Here is a 22,674-nt window from a genome sequence, read left to right on the forward strand (position 1 = left end):
GGCTGCAGTCCATGGGGTCGCTAAGAGTCGGACACGACTGAGTGACTTCACTTTCACTTTTCACTTTCATGCATTGGAGGAGGAAATGGCAACCCACTCCAGTGTTCTTGCCTGGAGAATCCCAGGGACAGAGGAGCCTGGTGGGCAGCCATCTACGGGATTGCACAGAGTCGGACACGACTGAAGCAACTTAACAGCATGGCTAATTCACTGCTGTACAGCAGAAACTAACACAACATTGTAAAGCAACTATACTCCAATAAATTAAAAAAAATATCTTAATTGTTGTTATTTAGCCACTAAGTCATGTCCGACTCTTTACGACCCCACGGACTATAGCCCGCCAGGCTTCTCTGTCCATGGGATTTCTCAGGTAAGAATACTGGAGTGGGTTGCTATGCCCTCCTCCAGGGGATCTTCCCAACCCAGGGATCGATCCAGTGTCTCCCGCATTGGCAGGTGGATTCTTTACCGCTGAGCCACCAGGGAAGCCCATCGTGTGTGAGTATTTCCTCCCATTCTGTTGACGTTTCTTTGTTGATTGTTTCCCTGGTTGAGCAAAAGCTCTTCAGTCTAATGTAGTCTCATTTGTTTATTTTAATCTCATTGCACGTGCTTTTGGTGTCTTACCAAAGAGAACATTGCCAACACTAATGTCAGAGATTTTTTTTTTTTCTCCTGTGATTTCTTTGGGAGTTTCATGATTTCAAGTCCTAGATTTAAGTCTTTGACCTATTTCGAGTTAATTTTTGTGAGTGGTGTAAGATAAGACTCCTGGCTTTATATTCAAAAGATTTGAAAGCAGTATCTGGAAGAGACATCTGCACACCCGTGTCCACTGGAGCATTTTTCATAACAGCCAAGATATGGAAGCAACCTAAGTGTCCCTCAACAGATGAATGGATAAAGAAGATGTATATACATACAGTGGAATATTATTCAGCCACAAGAAAAAGAATATCCTGCCATTTGCAGCAACACAGATGGACCTTGAAGGCATTAGGTTTAGTGAGATAAGTCAGAGAAAGATGAATACCGTGTGATACCACTGATATATGGAATCTAAAAAAGCTGAACTTGCAGCAACAGAGAGTGTAATAGAATGATGCTTACGAGGGGTTGGAGAGTGGGGGCTTTGGAGAGGTGCTATTTATGGGTGCAAACTTGCAACTTATAGGTAAAGAAGTGCTTGAGAGCTAGAAAATTAACATATTACCATGCAATGACACTGGCCTGGTTGTTGGGAGCCTGGCCTGGGCTGTACTCTGGCGTTGGCATTGTGGATCACCACAGAGGTCTTGATTAAGCCCTCCCTCCCTCTGAGTCTCGGTGTTCTCTCCCGTGTAACAAAGGGGAGAGTGTCAAGGATTGCAAATACCCCACAGAACTATGTCATGAGATTTGTTGCTACCCCAGGTGTCTCTTAAGGAAACAACACTTCATCCTTGTGAGTCAGGGAAGTCTTTCCATGTGAACATGTTAGTGGATTTCTGTTTCTGCTCTCTGTCCTGGATTGAACAATAATCTAAGCCTCCTGAAATTAGCAAAGGCTTTGCTACCTTGGCCCACAAAGCCCCTTTTCATTTGCCGTTTCTGCCTGAACTATCAGTGTTTTCTTTTGCCCATTTTGCTGATGTTGCCAGTTTCTGAAGGCTAAATATGGAGATAGAGCCCCTGAGATGCTTCACTCAGTGAGTCCTTTTCAGTTTTTATTTAAGGAGCAACCATGCAACGATTTGTTTTTTTAAAAAATATTTATTTATTTGGCTGTGGGTCTTAATTGTGGCAGGTGGTCCTCTCTCTACTTGTGCATGGGCTTAGTTGCCCTGAGGCATGTGGGATCTTAGTTTCCAGACCAGGAATCTAATTCGAGTCCCTGGCATTGGAAGGTGAATTCTGAACCACCAGACCACCATGGGAGTCTCCCTTCAGCCATTCCTTATTGTAGAAAGTCCTTCTCGGCAGAAGGAAGCTGCCATTCCCATGCATACCCTTGACCATGCCACCTCCCTTCTTCTGCCTTCTTTCCTTTTAAAATTTTTATTTTCTATTACAGTATACTTGATGTATGGGCTTACCAGGTGGTGCTAGTGGTAAAGAACCCAACTGCCAATGTAGGAGATTTAAGAGATGTGGGTTTGATCCCTGGGCAGGGAAGATCCCCTAGAGGAGGGAATGGCAACCCACTCCAGTATTCTTGCCTGGAGAATCCCATGGACGGAGGAACCTAGTGAGTTATAGTCCATAGAGTTGCATAGAGTCAGACGTGGCTGAAGCTATTAGCATGCATAGTTGATTTATAATGTTGTGTTAGTTTCAGGTATACGGCAAAGTGATTCAGTTACATATACACGTGCATCTATTCTTTTTCAAATTATTTTCCCATTTAGCTTATTAGAGAATATTGAGTAGAGTTCCCTGTGCTATACAGTAGGTCCTTGTTGATTACCTGTTTTATATATAGTGGTATGTATGTGTCAATCCCAAACTCCCAATTTATCTCCCCGCCACCCACCTTTCCCCTTTGGTAACCATGAGTTTGTTTTCTATATCTGTGACTCTGTTTCTATTTTGTCAATAAGTTTATTTGTGTCATTTTAAAAGATTCTACATGTAAGTGATATCATATGGTATTTGTCTTTCTCTGATATATTTCGCTTGGTATGACGATCTCTAGATCCACCATGTTGCTACAAATGTCATTATTTCTTTATTTTTAATGCTTGAGTGATATTCCATTGTATATATGTGTGACATCTTCTTTGGTCTTCCCCTGTGGCTGAGTGGTAAAGAATCTGCCTGCAACGTAGGCAACTTGGGAGATGCAGGTTTGACACCTGGGTCAGGAAAATCCCTTGGAGGAGGGCATAGCAACCCATTCCAGTATATTGCCTGGAGAATCCTATGGACAGAGAAGCCTGGCAGACTGAAGTCCATAGGGTTGCAAAGAGTCAGACACGACTGAAGCGGCTGAGTATGCCGGCATGCACCACATCTTATTTAGCGATTCATCTGTCAGTGGACATTTAGGTTGCTTCTGTGTCTTGTCTTTTATAAATAGTGCTGCAATGAACATTGGGATGCATTTATCATTTCAAATTAGGGTTTTCATCTTTTCTGGATATATGCCCAGGAGTGGGATTTCTGGGTTTTATGGTAGTTCTACTTTTAGTTTTTTAAGAAACCTCCCTACAGTTCTCCTTAGTTGGCTATACCCTCACCTTTCTTCTTAAAGATGGCTATCTGCTTTCATTGTAGAACTCCTCAGACCGGGAGTCCATCCTGGCCATCCTCCAGCTCCTCGGAGATCTGCTTTCAGTTGGTGAGTAGGTCATGACCTCACTCCTCCTGTGGCGGACGTGGGGGCATGCAGATGCCATGTCTCCCAAGAGACTGTGTGGCCTGGGGTTTGCTCCAAGTTTTCTGTGCGAGACAAAGTCACCATAAGATGGATGTATTTTGGGCTTTTCAATCATGTCACCTGCCCTACAGTGGCCCAAATTTAGGAGGCATTTAGACTCTGGGTGGCTATTCTGTGACATCTCATCTCTGGGGCCAAGGACTTCCAGCCCTCAGTGGTTTGACCTCTCGCCTCCCCCTCTTCCCTCATCATGGCCCATTTAGAGAGCCAGGTGTCGGCAGCTCTCTCACGTAAGTCAAGTGGAGACAGGAAGACGAGGCAGGAGCTAGACTTAGCAGTGTGGTCAGCCATTATATTTTGAGGGATAAATGGACAGAAGTCACTACAGTGGCATCAACTGAGTCAACTGGGTCCCACTTCTATCAGCTCTTTTCCACCTGAAGTTCTTGGAAAACACAGCTTCTTGAGCATTCCAGCATTCACTTAGCTTTCACTTCTATGAAGCCAGCCATGTTGCATTAGAAAGACATATTCGTACCAAACAGAAATACTACAGTGAACGTCGCTCCAAAGCCCCAGACCCTCAGGTTACAGTTTCAGAAGGAAGGGTCCACTCGTATCAAGGTTTACCCTCAGGCTGTGCTGCGCTCCAGTGGCAGGGTGACACCTCTTCTTCTGCATCAGGTACCCTCTGGAGGTGAAGCCCATTTGTTCTCTGGGATAGTTCTGACTTCGGTTTGTCCAGTGGTGTCTGGAACTCTTAGAATGAAACCACAGAGTTCTCTTTCTGAAATAGGTACTGATTATTGCCCCTTTAGTAGAGGATGAAAAATCAGAGAGTCTTCTTTGATTATAATCTCCTACCCTGTTGACCACCTTGGTTCAAGAGCATGGAGAATCATGTGAGTCCCCTTCCAAGATGAAACGTAACCACTGCCTTTTGGCTTATCCTGGGGTAAGATGGGGGAGGTCCTTCTTTAAAACTACTCTAAGGTAGAAAGACCAACATATTTTACCTTAGTCCAGACCTTCTTCAAAACTCCCTAGGTATATTATTAGGTGTTTGTTTCTCAAAGGATTACTCTGCTTGTTTCCATATGTCCCTCACATCAGTTACTGAAGGCCAGCACAAAATAATCATTAATACCACTCATGAAATTATTCTAGATAAGCTATCAAACTAAACTTTCTTCTATTAAGAGATTATTTAAACCTAATAGCTGAGGGATACTGATATTCTCACTTTATTCAAGTATATGATTATCAGTTCAGTTCAATTGCTCAGACGTGTCCGACTCTTTGCAACCCCATGAACCGCAGCACACCAGGCCTCCCTCTCCATCACCAACTCCCGGAGTCCACCCAAACCCATGTCCATTGAGTCGGTGATGCCATCCAACCATCTCATGCTCTCTCATCCCCTTCTCCTCTAGCCCTCAATCTTTCCCAGCATCAGGGTCTTTGCAAATGAATCAGCTCTCCACATCAGGCGGCCAAAGTATTGGAGTTTCAGCTTCAACAACAGTCCCTCCAATGAACACTCAGGACTGATTTCCTTTAGGACGGACTGGTTGGATCTCCTTGCAGTCCAATGGACTTTCAAGAGTCTTTTCCAACACCACAGTTCAAAAGCATCAATTCTTCGGTGCTCAGCTTTCTTTACAGTCCAACTCTCACATCCATACATGACTACTGGAAAAACCATAGCCTTGATTAGATAGACCTTTGTTGGCGAAGTAATGTCTCTGCTTTTTAATATACTGTCTAGCTTGGTCATAACTTTGTACATCAGCCTACATGCATATTTCTTTACATGTGATAACAGGGCTTCCCAGGTTTCTCAGTCATAAACAATCTTTCTGCCAATGCAGGAGACGCATGAGACATGAGTTTGATTCCTGGGTCGGGAAGATGCTCTGGAGAAGGAAATGGCAACCCACTCCAGTATTCTTGCATGGAGAATCCCCACAGGCAGAGCAGCCTCGCGGGCTATAGTCCATGAGGTCGCAAAGAGTTGGACACAACTTAGTGACTAAACAACAAATACATGCAACACAAGTACCCACATACACTGACTTCATAGAGTCTTAGGAAAGGAGAGTTTAGGCTCCGTTTATTATACCTGCTGCAAGTTCTCAAATATTTCATTATTTCTCCATTTCTCACCCGTCACCCCTACCCCTGGCCCCTTACCTAATAGCACAACTTTACACAAGATGCTTCATGAACTCCACACTCCACACTTACTGTCTCTGAGATGAGATGAATCAACGCTTGCTCAGTCTCTAGCTGTGAGATCTGCTTCCTGCTCCAAGGACAGGAGGGTAGTTATGTGAGACTCAGGGCCCCTCTGCTTGCCCCCTCAGGCACAGACCGGAGGATCCGATACATGATCAGCAAGGGTGGGAGTGAAGCCCTTCTGCGGACCCTGGTGGACACGGCCAGGACGGCCTCTCCGGACTATGTCATCCTCCTGCCGCTCTTCCGGCTGCTGGCCAAAGTTGGCCTCCGAGGTACCCACGCCCCCAGACCCAAGGATGGCTGGAAGGGTATCTGGGGTTGTTATCATGGGAACGATTGGGGAAGCTTTTATGGGAGAACAGAGAGGAAGCAGGTCTAGACACCTCGGTGATGATGGCAGGACCTGCCCCACAGGCGAGCACATCCCAGGTACCTGGGGGCTCAGGACTGGACCCAGAGCAGGAGTGGACTACCTGGGGCATGAGACGTGTGGAGGATGGAGGGGAGATATTCCAAGGAGGTTTTCAATCACTTTATTTTTAAACTTTATTTATTTATTTTTGGCTGCACTGGGTCTTTGTGCTGTGCAGGTTTTTTTCTCTAGTTGCAGCAAGAGGGGGCTATTCTGCAGTTACAGTGTATGGGCTTCTCATTGCAGTGGCTTTTCTTGTTGCAGAGCGTGGGCTCTAGGTGCTCGGGCTCAGTAGTTGTGGTGCATGGGCTTAGTTGCTCCGTGGTATGTGGAATCTTCCTAGAGCAGGGATCAAACCCATGTCTCTCACATTGGCAGGCGAATTCTTAACCACTGGGCCACCAAAGAAGCCCTCCCTAAATCCTCATTATGTTTAGGGCATACTCAAATATGTACGACCTTACTTAAGTAATTAAGTCTGCAGAGACTGTTTCCAAATAACAGAACATTCTAAGGTTCCAGGCAGACATGACTTTTGGGGAGCCAGTTTTTTTTTTTTTCATTAAATTTAAAAAAAAAATCATTTGTTAAGTTTATTAAGTACTTCCCTGGTGCCTCAGACAGTAAAGAATCTGCCTGCAATCCAGGATATTGGTGTTCAATCCCTGGGTTGAGAAGATCCCCTGAAGAAGGAAATGGCAACCTGCTCCAGTATTCTTGCCTAGAGAATTCCATAGACAGAGGAGCCTGGTGGACTACAGTCCATGGGGTAGTTGGACATGACTAAGCCATTGCTTAAAACAATTTTTTATTAGAATATAGTTGCTTTACAATGTTGTGTTAGTTTCTACTCTGTAGCAAAGTGAATTAGCTATATGTATACATATATTGCCTTTTTTTTTGGCTTTCCTTCCCATTTAGGTCACCACAGAGCATTGAGTAGAGTTCCCTGTGCCATACAGTAGGTTCTCATTTTAATCTATTTTATACCTAGCATCGATAGCACATATACATTAATCTCAATCTCCCAATTCATCCCACCCCTCTTTTCCTGGAAGGACAGTTTTCAACTCACTAGTGATAAAGTGTATAATGTTAGTTGCTCAGTCGTGCTCAACTCTTTGTGACCCCATGGACTGCAGCCCACCAGGGTCCTCTGTCTATGGGATTTTCCAGGCAAGGATACTGAAGTGGTTTTCCATTTCTTCCTCCAGGGGATCTTCCCAACCCAGGGATTGAACCCTGGTCTCCTGCACTGCAGGCAGATTCTTTACCAACTGAGCTACTAGAGAAACCCAAATAAGTCATGTAGAAGTGGTGCTTCCCTGGTTGAAGAGGAGATGGGGCTTTAGAATTCTTTCCACTTATGCTCCACGTCCATTTCTCTTTTCACATGGAAGACCCTGAAACACCTCCCTAAAACCCTAGGACCATTTGGAGCACGGTTGAAAAAGCCTGGGCACCCAGGCTGCATGCAAATGTTACAAATTAGTCATAACAGTTAAGCTCTAATTGTGTGCAGTCTTAGACCACAGGGCTTCTTCCCTGGTGGCTCAGATGGTAAAGAATCTGGCTGCAATGCAGGAGACGGCTTCCATCTGTGGGTCGGGAAGATCCCCTGGAGAAGGGAATGGCTACCCACTCCAGTGTTCTCGCCTAGAGAATTCCATGGACGGAGGAGCCTGGTGGGCTACAGTCTGTGGGGTCACAAAGAGTCAGACATGACTGAGCAACTAACATGAACACTTTACGCAGACCACAATCAAGAAGCTCAGTTCCTCTGAATGTTGTGAAGGCAGCAGCCGCTGAGGGCACAGGGCTCTGGGGGTACTCCTTCCTTTCAACGCTTCGAATTCTGCTTTGAGTCCCTTCAACATTTCGCAAACAATGACTGAGACCCAGGCATCAGCCAGCACCTGCAGGGTCACGTTCCAGACAAAACACATAGAAATCACCTACTGATCACTCAGCAGATGTTGACTGTGTATGTCCCAGGGCTGTGCACTGTTCTAGGGCCATGGGAGTGCCACTGTCACCAAGACAGATAAGGGGGTCTGCTCTTGTGGGAATTACATTCAAGTGGGGAAGGGCAGGAAGTACATAATTAGCTAGATAATAGCAGATGGTGATAAATAACTAGGTAGTAACTGGAAGGAAAAGAAAGGGTGATGTTCCTCTAAGATGGTGTTGACAGAGAGAGGTGACATTTGAGCCTAATCTTGAAGGATGAGAAGAAGTCAATGAAACAAAGAGTGGGCTAAGTGAACTCCAGGAAGACAGAAGAAACATGATATACACCCTAAATAGCAGAGGCTGGGGACTCAGACTTGGGTTTTAGGCTTGAAAGTGAAAGTGTTAGTCGTTAGTTGGGTCTGGCTCTTGTCACCCCTTGGGCTGTAGCCCGCCAGGTTCCTCTGTTCATGGAATCCTCCAGGAAAGAATACTGGAGTGAGTTGCCACTCTCTTCTCCTGGGAATCTTTCCGATCCAGGGATTGAACCTGGATCTCCTGCATTTGAAGTGGATTCTTTACCATATAAGCCACCAGGGAATCCCTGGCTTGATGCTTATTAGCAATGTGACCTTGGGCAAGTTACCATTGGGCTCTCATCGACAAAATGGGTCTCAGTATATAATTCTTGGGTCATTTGCTGTAAGGATTAAGCAAGGTTGTATGTCACCTGCTTAGCATGTAGGGTCAGAGGCTTGGCAAATAAGAGTCATGTAGGTTTTATAGGAGAAAGAGATGAATCAGAGAAGTGATTTTCAAGTTATAGACCCTGATATTACCATTGCCATAATTACATCACCACACCTTCTGCCATCAAAGACTGTAATCCTAGATGTTAGCATTCAAGCTGTCAGGGGCTGAGCTGAACAGAACAGCAATGAGATTGGCTGCTCATGAACGGATATCTTTCTTTTCTGATAAAGGGAATGGGTCATATGAGTTCAGTCACAGTCTCTTTGCTGGTGTCCTTTGGTCCAGAGATAAATATTGGTAACTGAGGTTTAGGATGTTACCTGTTTTACTCATTTCTCCCTGTGATGAATCTGATAGTGACCGTGTTCTTGCTAACATAAACGTGGCTTGGGCATTGCACTTGGGAAAGCACAGAGATAAATGTGACAGGTGGCATAGTCATTTGTTATCCTGTGAAAACCAAGTGCATAGAATAAAAAGTACTTTCTATTTATTTCTTATGCTTATTCACTATTATTAAAATAATAATGACTCACCCACAAGTCTGAATATCAGGTTTATTTTGATCAATATTTTCAAGAAATCTGGGGAGAAAATTTTATTTTCTGAAATTATGTTTTCACCTTTTATTTTAAAGTCCTCTATCATATAGAATGATGACCTCTTATATACCTATCCCTCAGATCAAACCATTGTTAACATTTTATCATATTTCCTTAATCTATTTATGTTTGTTTGAAATATTCTAAGGAAAATTAGAGATAGCATTTTACTCCTACACACTTTTGAGTGAATTTTTTGAAGAGAGACATTTTCTTATATAATCACAATACCAGAATCACAAATCTAGCAAATTAACAAGACATGCATATTTATATTCATTCTAGTTTCTCTAAAATGTTCTCAGCGTGCCTTTTACAGACATGCTCAGGGAAGGATCCAATCAAGGTCCACACATTACATTTGAATTTATGTAACTTGTTGTTTAGTTGCTAAGTTGTGTCTGACTCTTTGCAACTCACTGGATTATAGCCTGCCAGGCTCCTCTGTCTATGGGGATTCTCCAGGCAATAATACTGGAGTGGGTTGCCATTTCCTTCTCCAGGGAATCTTCCCAACCTGGGGCTCAAACCCACATGTCCTGCAATGCAGGCAGATTCTTCACCACTGAGCCACCAGGGAAGCCCAAGTTATGTCACTTGAGTATCCTTGATTCTAAAACTGTCTTAGAGAAATAAATTTATACCCAACTAACATCTAGCTCATGTTTGAGAACAACCAGAAGCATTCTTACATACAGGGGATAAGAGTCATACAACCCACAAGGCACATGTAAATAATACTTGAAGAATAATGGACCATATGAGTACCCTTGATGGGCTCTTTGGAGCCATCTGGTTCTAATGGAGACATATTTATTAGCATTTTCTACTAGATCTGAAAAGTCTCATTTCCATGACAATCCTCTTCCCTCTACCGTCTTTACTGTCCTCTCCCCCATGTAGTATACAACTGTCAGAATTAATGTGCAACACAACAAAGATGGATTGATATGTGTTCACAGATAAAAAGTTTGGACAGAAGGCACTGGAATTGGAAGCACTTGATGTGACATTGATTCTGGCCAGGAAAAACCTATGCCACAGCCAGAACCTCCTCCACTGTCTCTGGGCTCTGCGTGTGTTCGCCTCTAGTGGTAAGCAACTCAACTGTGGCTCTCTGGAGGGCTTCCAGATCTGGACTGGAGCACCTGGAAACCATTTGGGAGTATGGTTGGAAGGAGGGCTTGGGTGGAGGACAGATGTAATCCCAACAAGATAAATAAACCATGAGGATCTTCACATTCTAGAGACTGTAGAGGTGAGAAGTTATTTGTCTCCTCCTCAGCTGTGGAAAACTCTTTTTTTTTTTCCTTTTATTTATTTTTAATTGAAGGATAATTGCTTTACAGTATTGTGTTGGTTTCTGCCAAACATCAGCATGAATAAGTCATAGGTATACAATATGTCCCCTCCCTCTTGAACCTCCCTCCCACCTCCCTCCCCATCCCACCCCTCTAGGCTGTTTCAGAGCCCTGGTTTGAGTTCCCTGAGACATACAGCAAATTCCCATTGGCTATCTATTTTACATATGATGATGTATGTTTCTATGTTACTCTCTCTGTACATGCCACCCTCTCCTCCCCCCGTACCCCTACCCCGTGTCATAAATGTGTTCTCTATGTCAGTGTCCATGGAGAACTCTTGAATCAGTTCTTGAAATGAGAGGTCCATAATGTTTTCCCTTGGGAGCTACTTGTTTTAGCACTCTACATTTCTCTGTCAGTACTACAAGGTGAAAAAAACCTATTCCAGGGGAAAGCAGGCTTTATTGAGTCCTTACATCCAAGGCACAGTGCAATGTGTTACAGCTGTCAAGAGCAGCCCTCACATCACAAATCTCTCCACTGTGTCCCTGAAGTCACGCATGCATCATGACATCCTTTACCCAAGTTTATCTCCCAATGTGTCTTAAAATGGTCCTTCAGGTAATTTGATATATCATAGTAGAAGTGTTGATGTTATTTGCCATCTCCCAATTTGGATTATTTCTGAGTATTGTTAACAATCCTGTATGTAGACTTAGCGTTTGATAGCTAAGAAGAAGAAAAGGAAGCTTAGGAGAGTGAAGAAATTGCTTGAGTTTATACAGATAAGTCATGAGGGCTGAGTTTCTAACTGCAAAAGTCATGTTTATTCTACTCTCCACACAGAGACAGTTCTTATTAATAGATTATATTCTGTACCACCTATTTCAGTATAATGAACATAGACTTTTATTTCTCTTTTCTAAGCTCCTTTCCTGCAGAAAGAAAAGTGGCAATTATTTAGATATAATACTCTCTAGAGGAAAGAACGTGAGCTTAGAGCCAAGAAGACCTGAGCTTGACTCTGATTTCATTTCTTAAGAGTCATATGACATGGGCACTTAACTTGTTTAACCTCAGTTTCTTCCTTTGTAAAGTCAGAGTTGTAATAAGACCTCATAGACTTGGTGGATGGGTGAGTAAGATCATGTTCGCGGGTAAGCTCATCACATAACAGTTGCTAAGTAAGTGTTTTGCTTCTCTGCTTTCCTCTTTTCCCTCGGTCCTATGAGATAATAGGAAGCATGCCCATACAGGGAATTAATAGGTGACCTTTTCTGTAACTAGCCTCAGAACTACCAAAATAGTAGGGACATGTTTTATTGGTTAATTTCATGAATAAGCATGGTGTGTGCGTGTGTGTACTTGTGTGTGTGCTCAGTCACTCAGTTATGTCGACTCTTTGGACTGTGACCCACGAGGCTCCTCTGTCCATGGAATTCTCCAGGCAAGAATACCAGAGGGCATTGCTATTTCCTACTCCAGAAGATCTTCCTGATCCAGGGATTGAACCCTCATCTTACCATTGAAACACCTTGGAAGTGAATAAGCATGGAGGGCCCATCAAAAGACAGTATTTCTACGGAAAAATCAGATAGACGCTTGACTCCATGTTCACAGACAGAATCTCCATTCACATTCATATATATTGACTAGATAATCAGACAATATTTCAGAGAGGTTAAAAGAATATATCCAAATCAATGTCTAAAAAAAGGAAATTCTAAGTGAGAGGCTGTGGCTTTGCATAAAGGACAACTCTTATTGATGAGTAGGCAGAAGATATGCCATTCCCATTTTGAGCTTGCCAGCAGCATGAGATTTGAGATATCTTATTTTGGTTTTGTAGCAGGAGTTCCCAACCTCTGGGATCTAACGCCTGATGATCTGAGGTGGAGCTGATGTAATAATAATAGAAATAAAGGGCACAATAAATGTAATGCACTTGAATCATCCCCAAAGCATCCCCCACTCCAGTCTGTAGAAAAATTATCTTCAACAAAATTGCTACCTGGTGCTGAAAAGTTTGGGGACCACTGTTGTAAAGAATAGTTAAAATGAATAGCCTACTCTCATTATATACATTGATTATAGAGATCTTGAAGAATTCCTTCAGCAGGGAGCTCTGAAAAATGCGGAGATTTGCCTATGGATATGAAGAAGTGGCCATTTGTCTCCTATTCCAAGACAACATTTATTGTACAAACTATTTCATAAGATATTTAAAAAATATATGATCAGTCTCTACACATTAACTTTACTAACGAGAGGCAAGCAGAGTTCATGAAGCCCATGGATTGCTGTCTCTTGGGTGAATTGTTAGCCACTATCGAATGTTCCAGCAAGTTTTCTAAATAGTTCCTATCTGCAAAAGAAGTTGGCTGGAACCAGAATGGCTCTCTGACAGCCAGCAAACCCTTCACCAGCTTTCACTTGTCCAATGGGGATGTTTATAGACCTGCCAGAGGTCTAACCTTGGGCAGTCATCCAGCATGGAAGAAATTAGTGAGGATTTTTTATTGTTATTCTCTCTCAATTCCAAGTTGAAAGCCTTCCATGCTAGAATTCACGCTCTTAAAACTATTTCCTCCCTAACTGTACTTAATACTAGAGTTTTGCTGAATTATTTGCCAGGAGTTTACTCCAGCATGTTTTCCCAACTTAGAAGTAAAGACTGGGTAGCCATGGGAGTGGAAGATTGATGGACAGAACTTGGATGCCAAATTCTTGAATTTTGATCCAGGCAGTGACTGCCTGTACTAGCCTCAGGAGGAATGGATGCACAGGGGATGTTCCAGGAATACACACTTCTCGTGGTAACTAAGACATCAGCCTCAGTCTCTCTCTGGTGGACTGCACTGGGATGAACTATATTAGAGACTCCAGTTTTCCATTTTTTATCCTTTCCTGAGGCTTGGAGCAAGCCAGGATAAGCCTCCCTTGATTCTCTCTCTTTGCTTCTTCATGACCCCCTTGCTACCATTCATATTTCCTGGAACAAAGCTGGCCCAAAGCACAAGGCATTCCTAGGTCTCTGTTTTAGTATGTTACTGAAAATGGGGTCCAGCTTCTTGCCACTCAAAAGCCCTTAAAGAAACCAGGTTGGGGGAAAGGAAAGTTTGCTTTATTTTGGATGCTGGCAACCAGATGGGGAGGATAGATGCCAGTCCAACGATCGACTCCGTGCCCTCCTCCACACCTCCCACCCCAACCATCAGGGGTCAAGAGCTTTTATAGGCTGAGGGAGGAGACTACATGCAAAAACAGCATGGTCGGCTCTAACAGCCACCTTGAAACTGGTCATCAGTGGTCCCACCAGGGTCATCTTGATGGTTTTAAGTACAGTTACTCTTTAGTTCCAGGTTCAGTTTGTTTCCATTTCTTTGAGGCCAACTCTGGGAATTGTGGCAGCTTATGTCATGGCTACAGTCTGCTCATCATGTACTTAACTTCTTCCACCTGGTGGGAATTTCAGTATCTACAAGATAGCTTACAGGATATGACTCAGTATATTATTACTAGCTCTTGAGAAGGAATGAAAAATCCTTGACTTTGCTTATTGACTGAACTATTATTATTTGGTTTCCTTTGATAGCTTGACTTTGCTGCTGCATTTTCTCACATTTCTGATTAAATTTTTTCTTTGGTTAAAGTTTTTCTATAGACAGAAGAGTGTGTGTGTGGGGAGGGGGTCGGGTGGCAAGGACCATAGGATCCTGCTCTGTTTCACAAGAACAGTGCGGTAAAGGGAAAAAAAAAAATAGTCACACCTTGGAAGATAACCTTCTTTCCTTCTCCTAATTGAACATTTTGCCCCCAGCCAAACTGATTCCATTTTGTATCCTGTGGATTCCTCTTATTTTTTGATGTGACCAGAGCTCTTCCTAAAGTGAGCTGAGTGGAGTGGGGTGCTGGGGATATTGTGGAGAAGCTGGAGCATCATTGGAGATGAGAGTGGCATCCAGAGATTTTGTATCCAAAATACTTACCTGAAGCTGCCAGGTTGACCAGATACCCCTTTGAGTCTCTTTCTGTTATTCAGATCTCTCACTATGTTTCTCTAACCATCCACTTGGACAAAAAGACAAAGATTTCTGGTAATTACCTCTGAGAAGGACTAACTAATGGATAGAAGCATAGTCAAGCCATAGCCTCAGTGTTGGGAGATCCGAATGCCAAAGTAGGAGAATTTGGATTTGGCATGGAACAGAAAGGGTGCTATCTTTTTTATTAAGTTGTTCCTTAAAGTTTTAAAGAAGTGAATCCAAGTTGTACTCACCCTTAACCCATCCACTTGTGACTTTTCTTCATTGTAAATTCTCCAAACAGTAAAATGTACCCAAGAAAGTGTTTCTTAAGATGCTGGCTGTGTGTGTGTGTGCGCATGCACGTGTGAATGTCATTTTGTCTGTGTGTGCATGCATATGTGTGTGCGTGCATGTATGTATCATCTGGGAAGTTGGTAGTGGGTGAAACAGCTTGACCTGAAGTTGCCAGAAAGCCAAAGGTCTACTTAAAGAGAAATCTGCTGCTCAGCAATTACCTTGACTATTCTGATTAAAAATACAATGGATTCCACATATATGCATTAATACACAATATTTGTTTTTTCTCATTTTGACTTGCTTCAGTCTGGATACCAAGAAGGAAAAGGGGTGGGATGGACTGGGAGATTTGGATTGGCATATATACACTACTATGTATAAGACAGATAACTAGTGAAAGGTGACAGTACGGCACAGGAAACTCTACTCAATACTCTGGGATAACCTAGATGGGAAGGAAATCCAAGGAAGAGGGGATATATGTATACGTGTGGCTGATTCACTTTGCTGTACGGTAGAAACCAACACAACATTGTAAAGTGACTATACCGCCCGCCCCCCGAATGCAATGGTGTAGGGCAATGGGCCACCGGAAAATGAAAAACGTAATTTCATGGCTTTGGCAACCTTTGAGAAAAAGATAGGACGGGAAGATAATGAGTGCTTTTCAGGTATCTTTAACTTCCAAGCCAGGGATGAAAGACCATAGACTTTCTCAACTTAGAGTTGCCTTTGGCAGGAAAGGCAATGGACCTCATCTTTCTTTCAGGCTCAATCTGTGATGCTGAAAATAACGCTTGGTTCAGATGGGTCAATAACTAGTGTGCTTTTGTTTTTCTCAGTCACCACAGGAGCCATGTTGGGAATTAACGGAGCAATGGAACTGCTTCTCAAGGTCATCACCCCTTACACCCAGCAGCGCACCCAAGTAATCAGGTACTGAGCACTTTTTAGTACTTTCCCCCCCTTTGAATAGATACAGAGATGGGGATGGTCCCAAAGATATTCTCATGGTGATGGGTTGACATAGCTACGATGTCCGCCTTAGATATGGTACAGTGACCTTATCCTGTGTCAACTCCCATCCACCCATGCAGCACTTCCTCTGAATGTTACAACAAACCTGAATAGATATGATATAATGGGTATAGCACCATCCTCATTCTCAGATGAGGAAACTTAAATGTGGAGAGAGTCCCTAAGATCACAATGCCAGGAAAAGGCAGAGTTGGGATTTGAATTCAGCCTGATCTGTCTGACTCAAAAGTCTTTTTTTTTTTTTTTTTTTACCTGAAGCCTTCAGGTATCTCTTTTAATCACAGCAACTCTACCATAATGAGTACAGCCCTTTAAAGACAGTCCAGAAAGGACCTGGAAATGAGATGTTCTCAGGGTCTCTGAAGAGATGGCCAGTTAAATCTCTGATATGAAATTCTGGTTGCGTGCTAGCTTTGAGATGTGCTTTTATGATTGGAAAGTGAAACTCTGCCTGTTCTCCCTGGTCCTGCCTGCTGGAGTGGAGTGAATCACAAACTTAAAAAAAAGGGAGATGGTCAGACACGCCGGCTTTAGAGATATTCAGAACCATTAAGATCCATCATTTATGGGAGTGACTCAGCAAGGACCTTGAAAGAATATTAGAAAAAATTCAGCCAATTTCCAAGATATATGGGGTCGTTTGGCAAAGGAGCATTTCCATGCCCAGCCATTGTATTTTCCGCATCCCAGCATCAATCTTCAGCTCATCTCCCACCTGATTATTTTTCTCTTGGGTCACCAGACCAATGTCATTATCATCCATTCTCACCTACACCTCTCTTCACCAGCAATTCCTGGAGTGAAAAGCATGATATCTCAGTCAAAAAAATTCCTCATCAAATATATCGAGAAGTACTGGGTTAAACAAAGTTAGGTACATTTCCTTACTCTAAGACTTCTCAGAGCTTTTGTAAAGCCAACACATAATTCAGAATATTCAAGATGGGTATGTAGTGTATTAATTGTTCTTTAGTTGCTCAGTCATGTGACCCCATGGATTGTAGCCCACTAGGCTCCTCTGTCCGTGGGATTTCCCAGGCAAGAATACTGGAGTGGGGTGCCATTTCCTTCAGGGGATCTTCCCAACCCAGGGATCAAACCTGAGTCTCCTGTGTTGGCAGGCAGGTTCTTTACCACTGAGTCACCAGGGAAGCTTCCAGGTAGTATATACCCTTTTCCAAAACTGATTTGGCTAGGGATCCATTTTTGTTTGGAGACCACCTCTCTTTTGGGAGTCTGTGTTGCACGTACCTCATTTGAAAAATCTCTGAAGTGCAAATGTATTGCAAAATGAAATTCAACTAAATTCTATCAAAGGATCCTCGTTTAGTTAAGTATGAAACTTCAGAGTCACAAGCTCAGTGACAAAAAAATTAACTTTCTTGATTTCTCTGTAATTATTGAATAGATCTTATTTCCCTCTTAAACTTCATTATTCAATTTAAATATGTTTGATTTGGATATTTTGGTTTTTATCATGGTTTGTAGGCCTTTACTGCTGACATATGCAGTCTTAATGTGGCTTTTGGTCAATAATCCATGAGCTGTATCTTTTTGCCCTATTCCCCAGAACTCTTCTATTTTCCCTGCTTCCTTTTAAAGATTGCTTCATTTTTTTTCTCTTGATGTGGACCATTTTTACAGTCTTTATTGAAATTGTTGCTATATTGCTTCTATTTTGTTTTGATTTTTCGGCTGGGTGACATGTGGGATCTTGGCTTCCCGACCAGGGATCGAACTTCCACCTGTGCACTTGGAGGTGAAGGTTTAACCACTGGACAGCCAGGGAAGGCCCCTCCAGGACTCTTCTAAACTGCTGTTGTCTGCATGCATCTCTTTGACAGCTCAAAGATATTTGGTACTTATCCTATATCATGTGAAAATCTAGCAGCATCTCTTGGGCCCACCCACATAGCAGTATCCCTCAGTGCTCACTCGGGTACCATGTTGTTTAGAGAGCTTCTCTAGGTGAGTCCTCCCTGGCTTCTCTTGGCCCTAGGCCCCTCCTTTATGGGATCCATGTAGTTTTATATCAAACTGGGGGATGGGGAGTAAATGACAAAGCAGCGAAGCCCCCTTCTCAGAGATTCATGCTAGTTGCCCTCTCTATTGCTCTTTTTCTCCTGCAAGAGGAGTAGAATTCACCACAGATCCAATCAAGGTGTATAGAAAAACAGGAAAGTGACCCCAGGGATTAACAGTGGTGGATGTTTCCAATGACACAGACTTTTCGGGGACCTTGGCATATTCCTGCATTTCTGGTCTGTTCTGTAAAAGACAAAACGATTCCCCTTCTTGATCCAAATGCCAAATTAAAACCAAACCTCCATAGAGGAGAGGCTTTTCCACCAGCCATTTCAATAGAGCTGTCATTGCCATGGCGTTTATTATGTGCTCTGCCCTGTGTTAAGCTCTTAGCATGCATTATCTCACTCGATCCTTTCCTCTTAGAGGCAGGTGCTATTACTATTCCCAATTTTAACAGGGGGAAAAAAATAAAAAGGAAGCTGAAAGAAATTAAGTAACATGCTGGGATTTAAGTGAAAGAGCTGGAATTTAAACCCTGTCTGATACATGAGCCTTTGCTCTTAAACCACCATCGTCGTACCTTGCACAGCCTGTTTCCAGCATTTGATTTCTAAAACAACCATAGGTAAGACAATCATAAGCATTTAAAGTTTGTTTAAATTTCAGTGACCCTCTAAACTCATGGACCAATTCGCTTAATGATAGGGGAGCCTTTCTCTTCGGTTGAGAGACTATTTCCTCTCAAAGGCTAAAGATCTGTTCTTCTGAGTTTGAATTCTTTCTCAACGCTTCCTCATTTTCTGCCTTGCCTCCAGCCTCCAGCAGCACAATAAGAAGAAAGGCACTAAAATCAGAAGACCTGCCTTGTAGCCTTCCTTCTAGCTGATTCCTTGGCAAGTCCTTTATCTTTTCTTAACTCTCACATTTCTCAAAGTGTGAATATCAAGTCCTTCCTCCTAGGTTTGTTGTGGGCATTAAGAAAGAAGGTGCCAAAAATCTCAGAAGCTTTGCTGGGCTTTAATGTTGTTCCTCGTTGGGAATATAAATGCTATTGGATACTTGGCCGCCTGCTTCAGATCAGTCAGCAAAGCTAGAGGCAAACGCGCAGCCGGGAGGTTTCTGCCATCACTCACCTTCTCCCATGAACTCCCTGTCCCAAAAAGTAACTAAGGCGTACCCCAGTGGGTTCGACTCTAGTCCACTGGGATGCCAGAACCTGGGGCTTTGAAAGGGTCTTCCAGGGATGCAGTAATGTGTCAGGGGGTCCGAATAGCTCTACTTCTACTTGCAAGAGGGTCATCTTGCAAGTGCTGGCAAGCTCCGGGAGAGTTATTCTCAGATGCCTCAGCGAGAACAGATGCTCAGCGTTGTTTCTGTGACTCCTCCCTGCCCTGGAGATTAAACCTGCCCTATTTCTCCAGTGCAAACCTAAAATTAGTTATGCAGCTGTCCTCCAATAAAACCCTGTCTCCAGATAGTACTCAGGGTGAGATTTACGACAGAGGCACCAACTGCATACCTTTTGAGAGAAGGGGCATGCCGAGCAATGTCACTCACCCTCTGTGGCTTCTTGCCAACCCTCACTCTCAGGGGAGGTGGCTGCTCCAGGCCTCCCTCACTTCCCAAATAGCCTCCGTGCTGGCAGAGTCTGAGGGCCATAGATTTGTGTCAGCTTGAACCTGTTTCCTCCTGACCATCGCTTTACTCTGAGCCATTTTTAATCAGACCTAGATGGCTCCTCTAGCCTTCCAGTTGGCCTTCCCTAACTTCAAGGCAATTAAGAATGTGTCCTGGGAGATTTCTCTGGTGGTCCCGTGGTTAAGACTGCACGCTTCCAATGCAGAGGATGTGGCTTTGATCCTTGGTTAGGGAACTAAGATTGCACATGCCATGCAGTGTAGCCAATACGCGCGCGCGCGTGTGTGTGTGTTTAGTTGCTAAAGCATGCCCGACTCTTTGTGACCCCATGGACTGTAGTCTCCCAGAGTTCTCTGTACTTGGGATTCTCCAGGCAAGAATACTGGAGTGGGTTGCTGTTTTCTTCTCCAGGGGATCTTCCTGATCCAAGGATTGAACCTGCATCTCCTGCACTGGAGGCGGATTGTTTAATGCTGAGCCACCTGAGAAGCCCATATATATGTGTGCATATGTGTTAAGAAATATATATATATATATATTAAAAACCCCCAATATGTCCTGATCTCCATCTCTTTCCTTACCTTGCAGTCCTCCTCTCATCTCTCTAGTCAGCTGCCCCTGCACGTGGGATTCCCTGTCCTGCTCCAGACCTTTTCCTCAGGTGCTTCCTTCCCTCTGGAAGGGCATCTCTGTCTTATTGGATGGGAGAAACTCCCCCCCCCCCTTTTCAGGCACCTCACAGGAAGGAATTTTCCCTCCTCCAGCTCTTTGTTCACATTTTCCTTAAACACATATCAGATTTGACTCCCATGTTGGCTTTCCCGGTGGCTCAGTGGTAAAGAATCCACCTGCAGTGCAGGAGAGGCAGGAGAGGTGGGTTCGATCCTTGGGTGGGGAAGTTCCCCTGGAGAAGGAAATGGCAATCCACTCCAGTATTCTTGCCTGGGAAATCCCAGGGACAGAGGAGCTTGGCAGGCTACAGTCCATAGGGGCGCAAAGAGTCCATAGGGGTGCAAAGAGTTGGACGAAACTGAAATGACTGAGCACGCACCACACATGTTGGTTTGTGTGTCTTCCCTCTCCTCGAAATTCTCAACCTTCTGAAGGAAGAAGTCAAATTATATTTATTTTGCTGTTCTCCATTGGCCCAACCCAAGTGCCCAGACCATGGTATACTCTTAATTAGAAAGAACTTCATTAAAAAAAAAAATATATATATATATATATATTTGAATAACCTATCTGATGATTAATAAAAGCCAACATTTATTGAGTGGGTGCTATTTCATGTGTGTGTGTTCAGTCGTGTCTGACTCTTTGTGACCGTCTGTGACAGGCCCCTCTTTCTGTGGAATTCTCATGCAAAAATACTGGAGCAGGTTGCCATTTCCTCCTTCAGGGGATCTTCCTGACCCAAGGATCAAACCTGCATCTCTTGCATTGGCAGGTGGATTCTTTATAACTGGGGCACCTGGGAAAGCCCGGGTGCTATTGTAGGTACTTCCTATTTATTATCTTATTCCTTGTTACCAAGAACTTCACATGTGAGGTTCTATCATGTCTAAACATGTCTGGGAAATGATGTGGTAGATCTCTCTGAAGTCTCTTGCGTGAGAGACTGAGGTGCCTGGAGGGAGAGGAATCGTGCTAAGAGAATGAAGGCAGCAACCGTCAGCTTGAGAGAGAAGAGAGTCTCACTGGAGGGAAGGCACACGTGGCGTCTTTTATCTCTTCCTCAGATTTGTCTAGAGGATTGCCTGAGGTTGGCAGAAGAGAAAGATCCGAGTGTGAGGGGACGTGACAGGCAGCATTCACATTCAGGCTTCGCTTCCTATTTGAGACAGAGCTAGGCTTCCAGTATTTGGTTTGATAATCCATTCAGCTGGAATTTATGGGGCTTTAGAATTTATGGGGGAGCTTTTTATAGAATGGTGGTGGGGGGAAGGAATGACACCAGGCCCGGGTGAGCTCGCTCTCACTAGCTGGTTCCCCTGTGAACAAGTTTGTTTATCTGCACCAAAGCTCTCCTTGAGCTTTCCAAATTTGCTAAGTAGGAAAATTTATTGAGGCAAAGATGGATTGCTGGTCTGGCTCATCTTATGACCTTAGACGAGCCTGTGTTTGTTCCATGTCTCGTCCTGTACCTTGGTGCCCTCATTTCCAGGGTGGACCTATGGTTCTGTAAAAACAGTGGCAATTTCTGCTGTGAGCATCAGTTTATTTTTCAGGACTTTAAACTCTGTTGACCTCTTTTGCCTTAAAAACATCAGTGTGTGGGGCTCCCTGGCAGTCCAGTGGTTAAGACTTTGCCTTGCCATGCAAGGGTTGCAGGTTTGATCCCTGGTCAAGGAATTAAGATCCTACATGCCTTGTGGCCAAAAAAAAAAAAAAAAAAGAAAAGGCCAAAATCCTTCACTTGAAATTTCTCTAAAGCTTTCCCAAGAAGTCAGGAGGTCAGGAAATGTGTTGTTCAGGACCCTGCTGGTCTAACCCTCACCGAGGACATTTTCAATATTCCCATCCCATCCATGTCCTCTCAGGCTTTCAGCAGGATTCTCATGCTATAATTTATGCTCTTCAGGCTCAGGAGTTCCTGGGGGCCTAGCATTCTATGGGGCCACGGCGTTCAGAGACCATGTGCTTCAACTGGGTGCCAACACTTTGACAAGAGGAGAAGATGAATGTGTCGGGTCTTTAGCAAGCCTCATAAGCAAATTCTCCAGCTTAGCCTCTTGTTGTCTGTGCTTAGAATAGTTTTAAGTGATCTTCTCCCTTCAAAGGCCTGATCTCACAGCATCTCTGGTATTTGAGCTTTGCCTGAGTGCAGGATTACTAGACATTGCTTCACAGGCAGTTCTTTACAATGATTTCATCTTCAGTTTACGAGCTCTAAAAAATGTCCCTCTCCTCCTTTTCCTCCTTGCAAAACTCCCTACATTTTTCCTGTTTTGCAGACCCAGACCTTCTGGAATTTCTCCAAGCATCCTACCATTCCACTTTTCAGAGTAGCTGACAGATGAGT

At 43.6% G+C, this 22,674-nt stretch overlaps 1 protein-coding gene across 1 annotated transcript in view; it reads left to right on the forward strand.

The window, feature by feature from the left end:
- The window catches only part of AGBL1 (AGBL carboxypeptidase 1), a 926,260-nt gene that overhangs the window by 68,659 nt on the left and 834,927 nt on the right, over positions 1-22,674 (forward strand). The window contains exons 2-5 of the mRNA XM_061394342.1: positions 3,259-3,322; positions 5,728-5,874; positions 10,282-10,413; positions 15,791-15,884. Coding sequence (XP_061250326.1) covers positions 3,259-3,322; positions 5,728-5,874; positions 10,282-10,413; positions 15,791-15,884 — 437 coding nt within the window. The remainder of the gene's footprint in view (positions 1-3,258; positions 3,323-5,727; positions 5,875-10,281; positions 10,414-15,790; positions 15,885-22,674) is intronic.

The sequence above is a fragment of the Bos javanicus genome, chromosome 21 (genome assembly GCF_032452875.1).
Source record: "Bos javanicus breed banteng chromosome 21, ARS-OSU_banteng_1.0, whole genome shotgun sequence".
Lineage (NCBI taxonomy): Eukaryota > Metazoa > Chordata > Mammalia > Artiodactyla > Bovidae > Bos > Bos javanicus.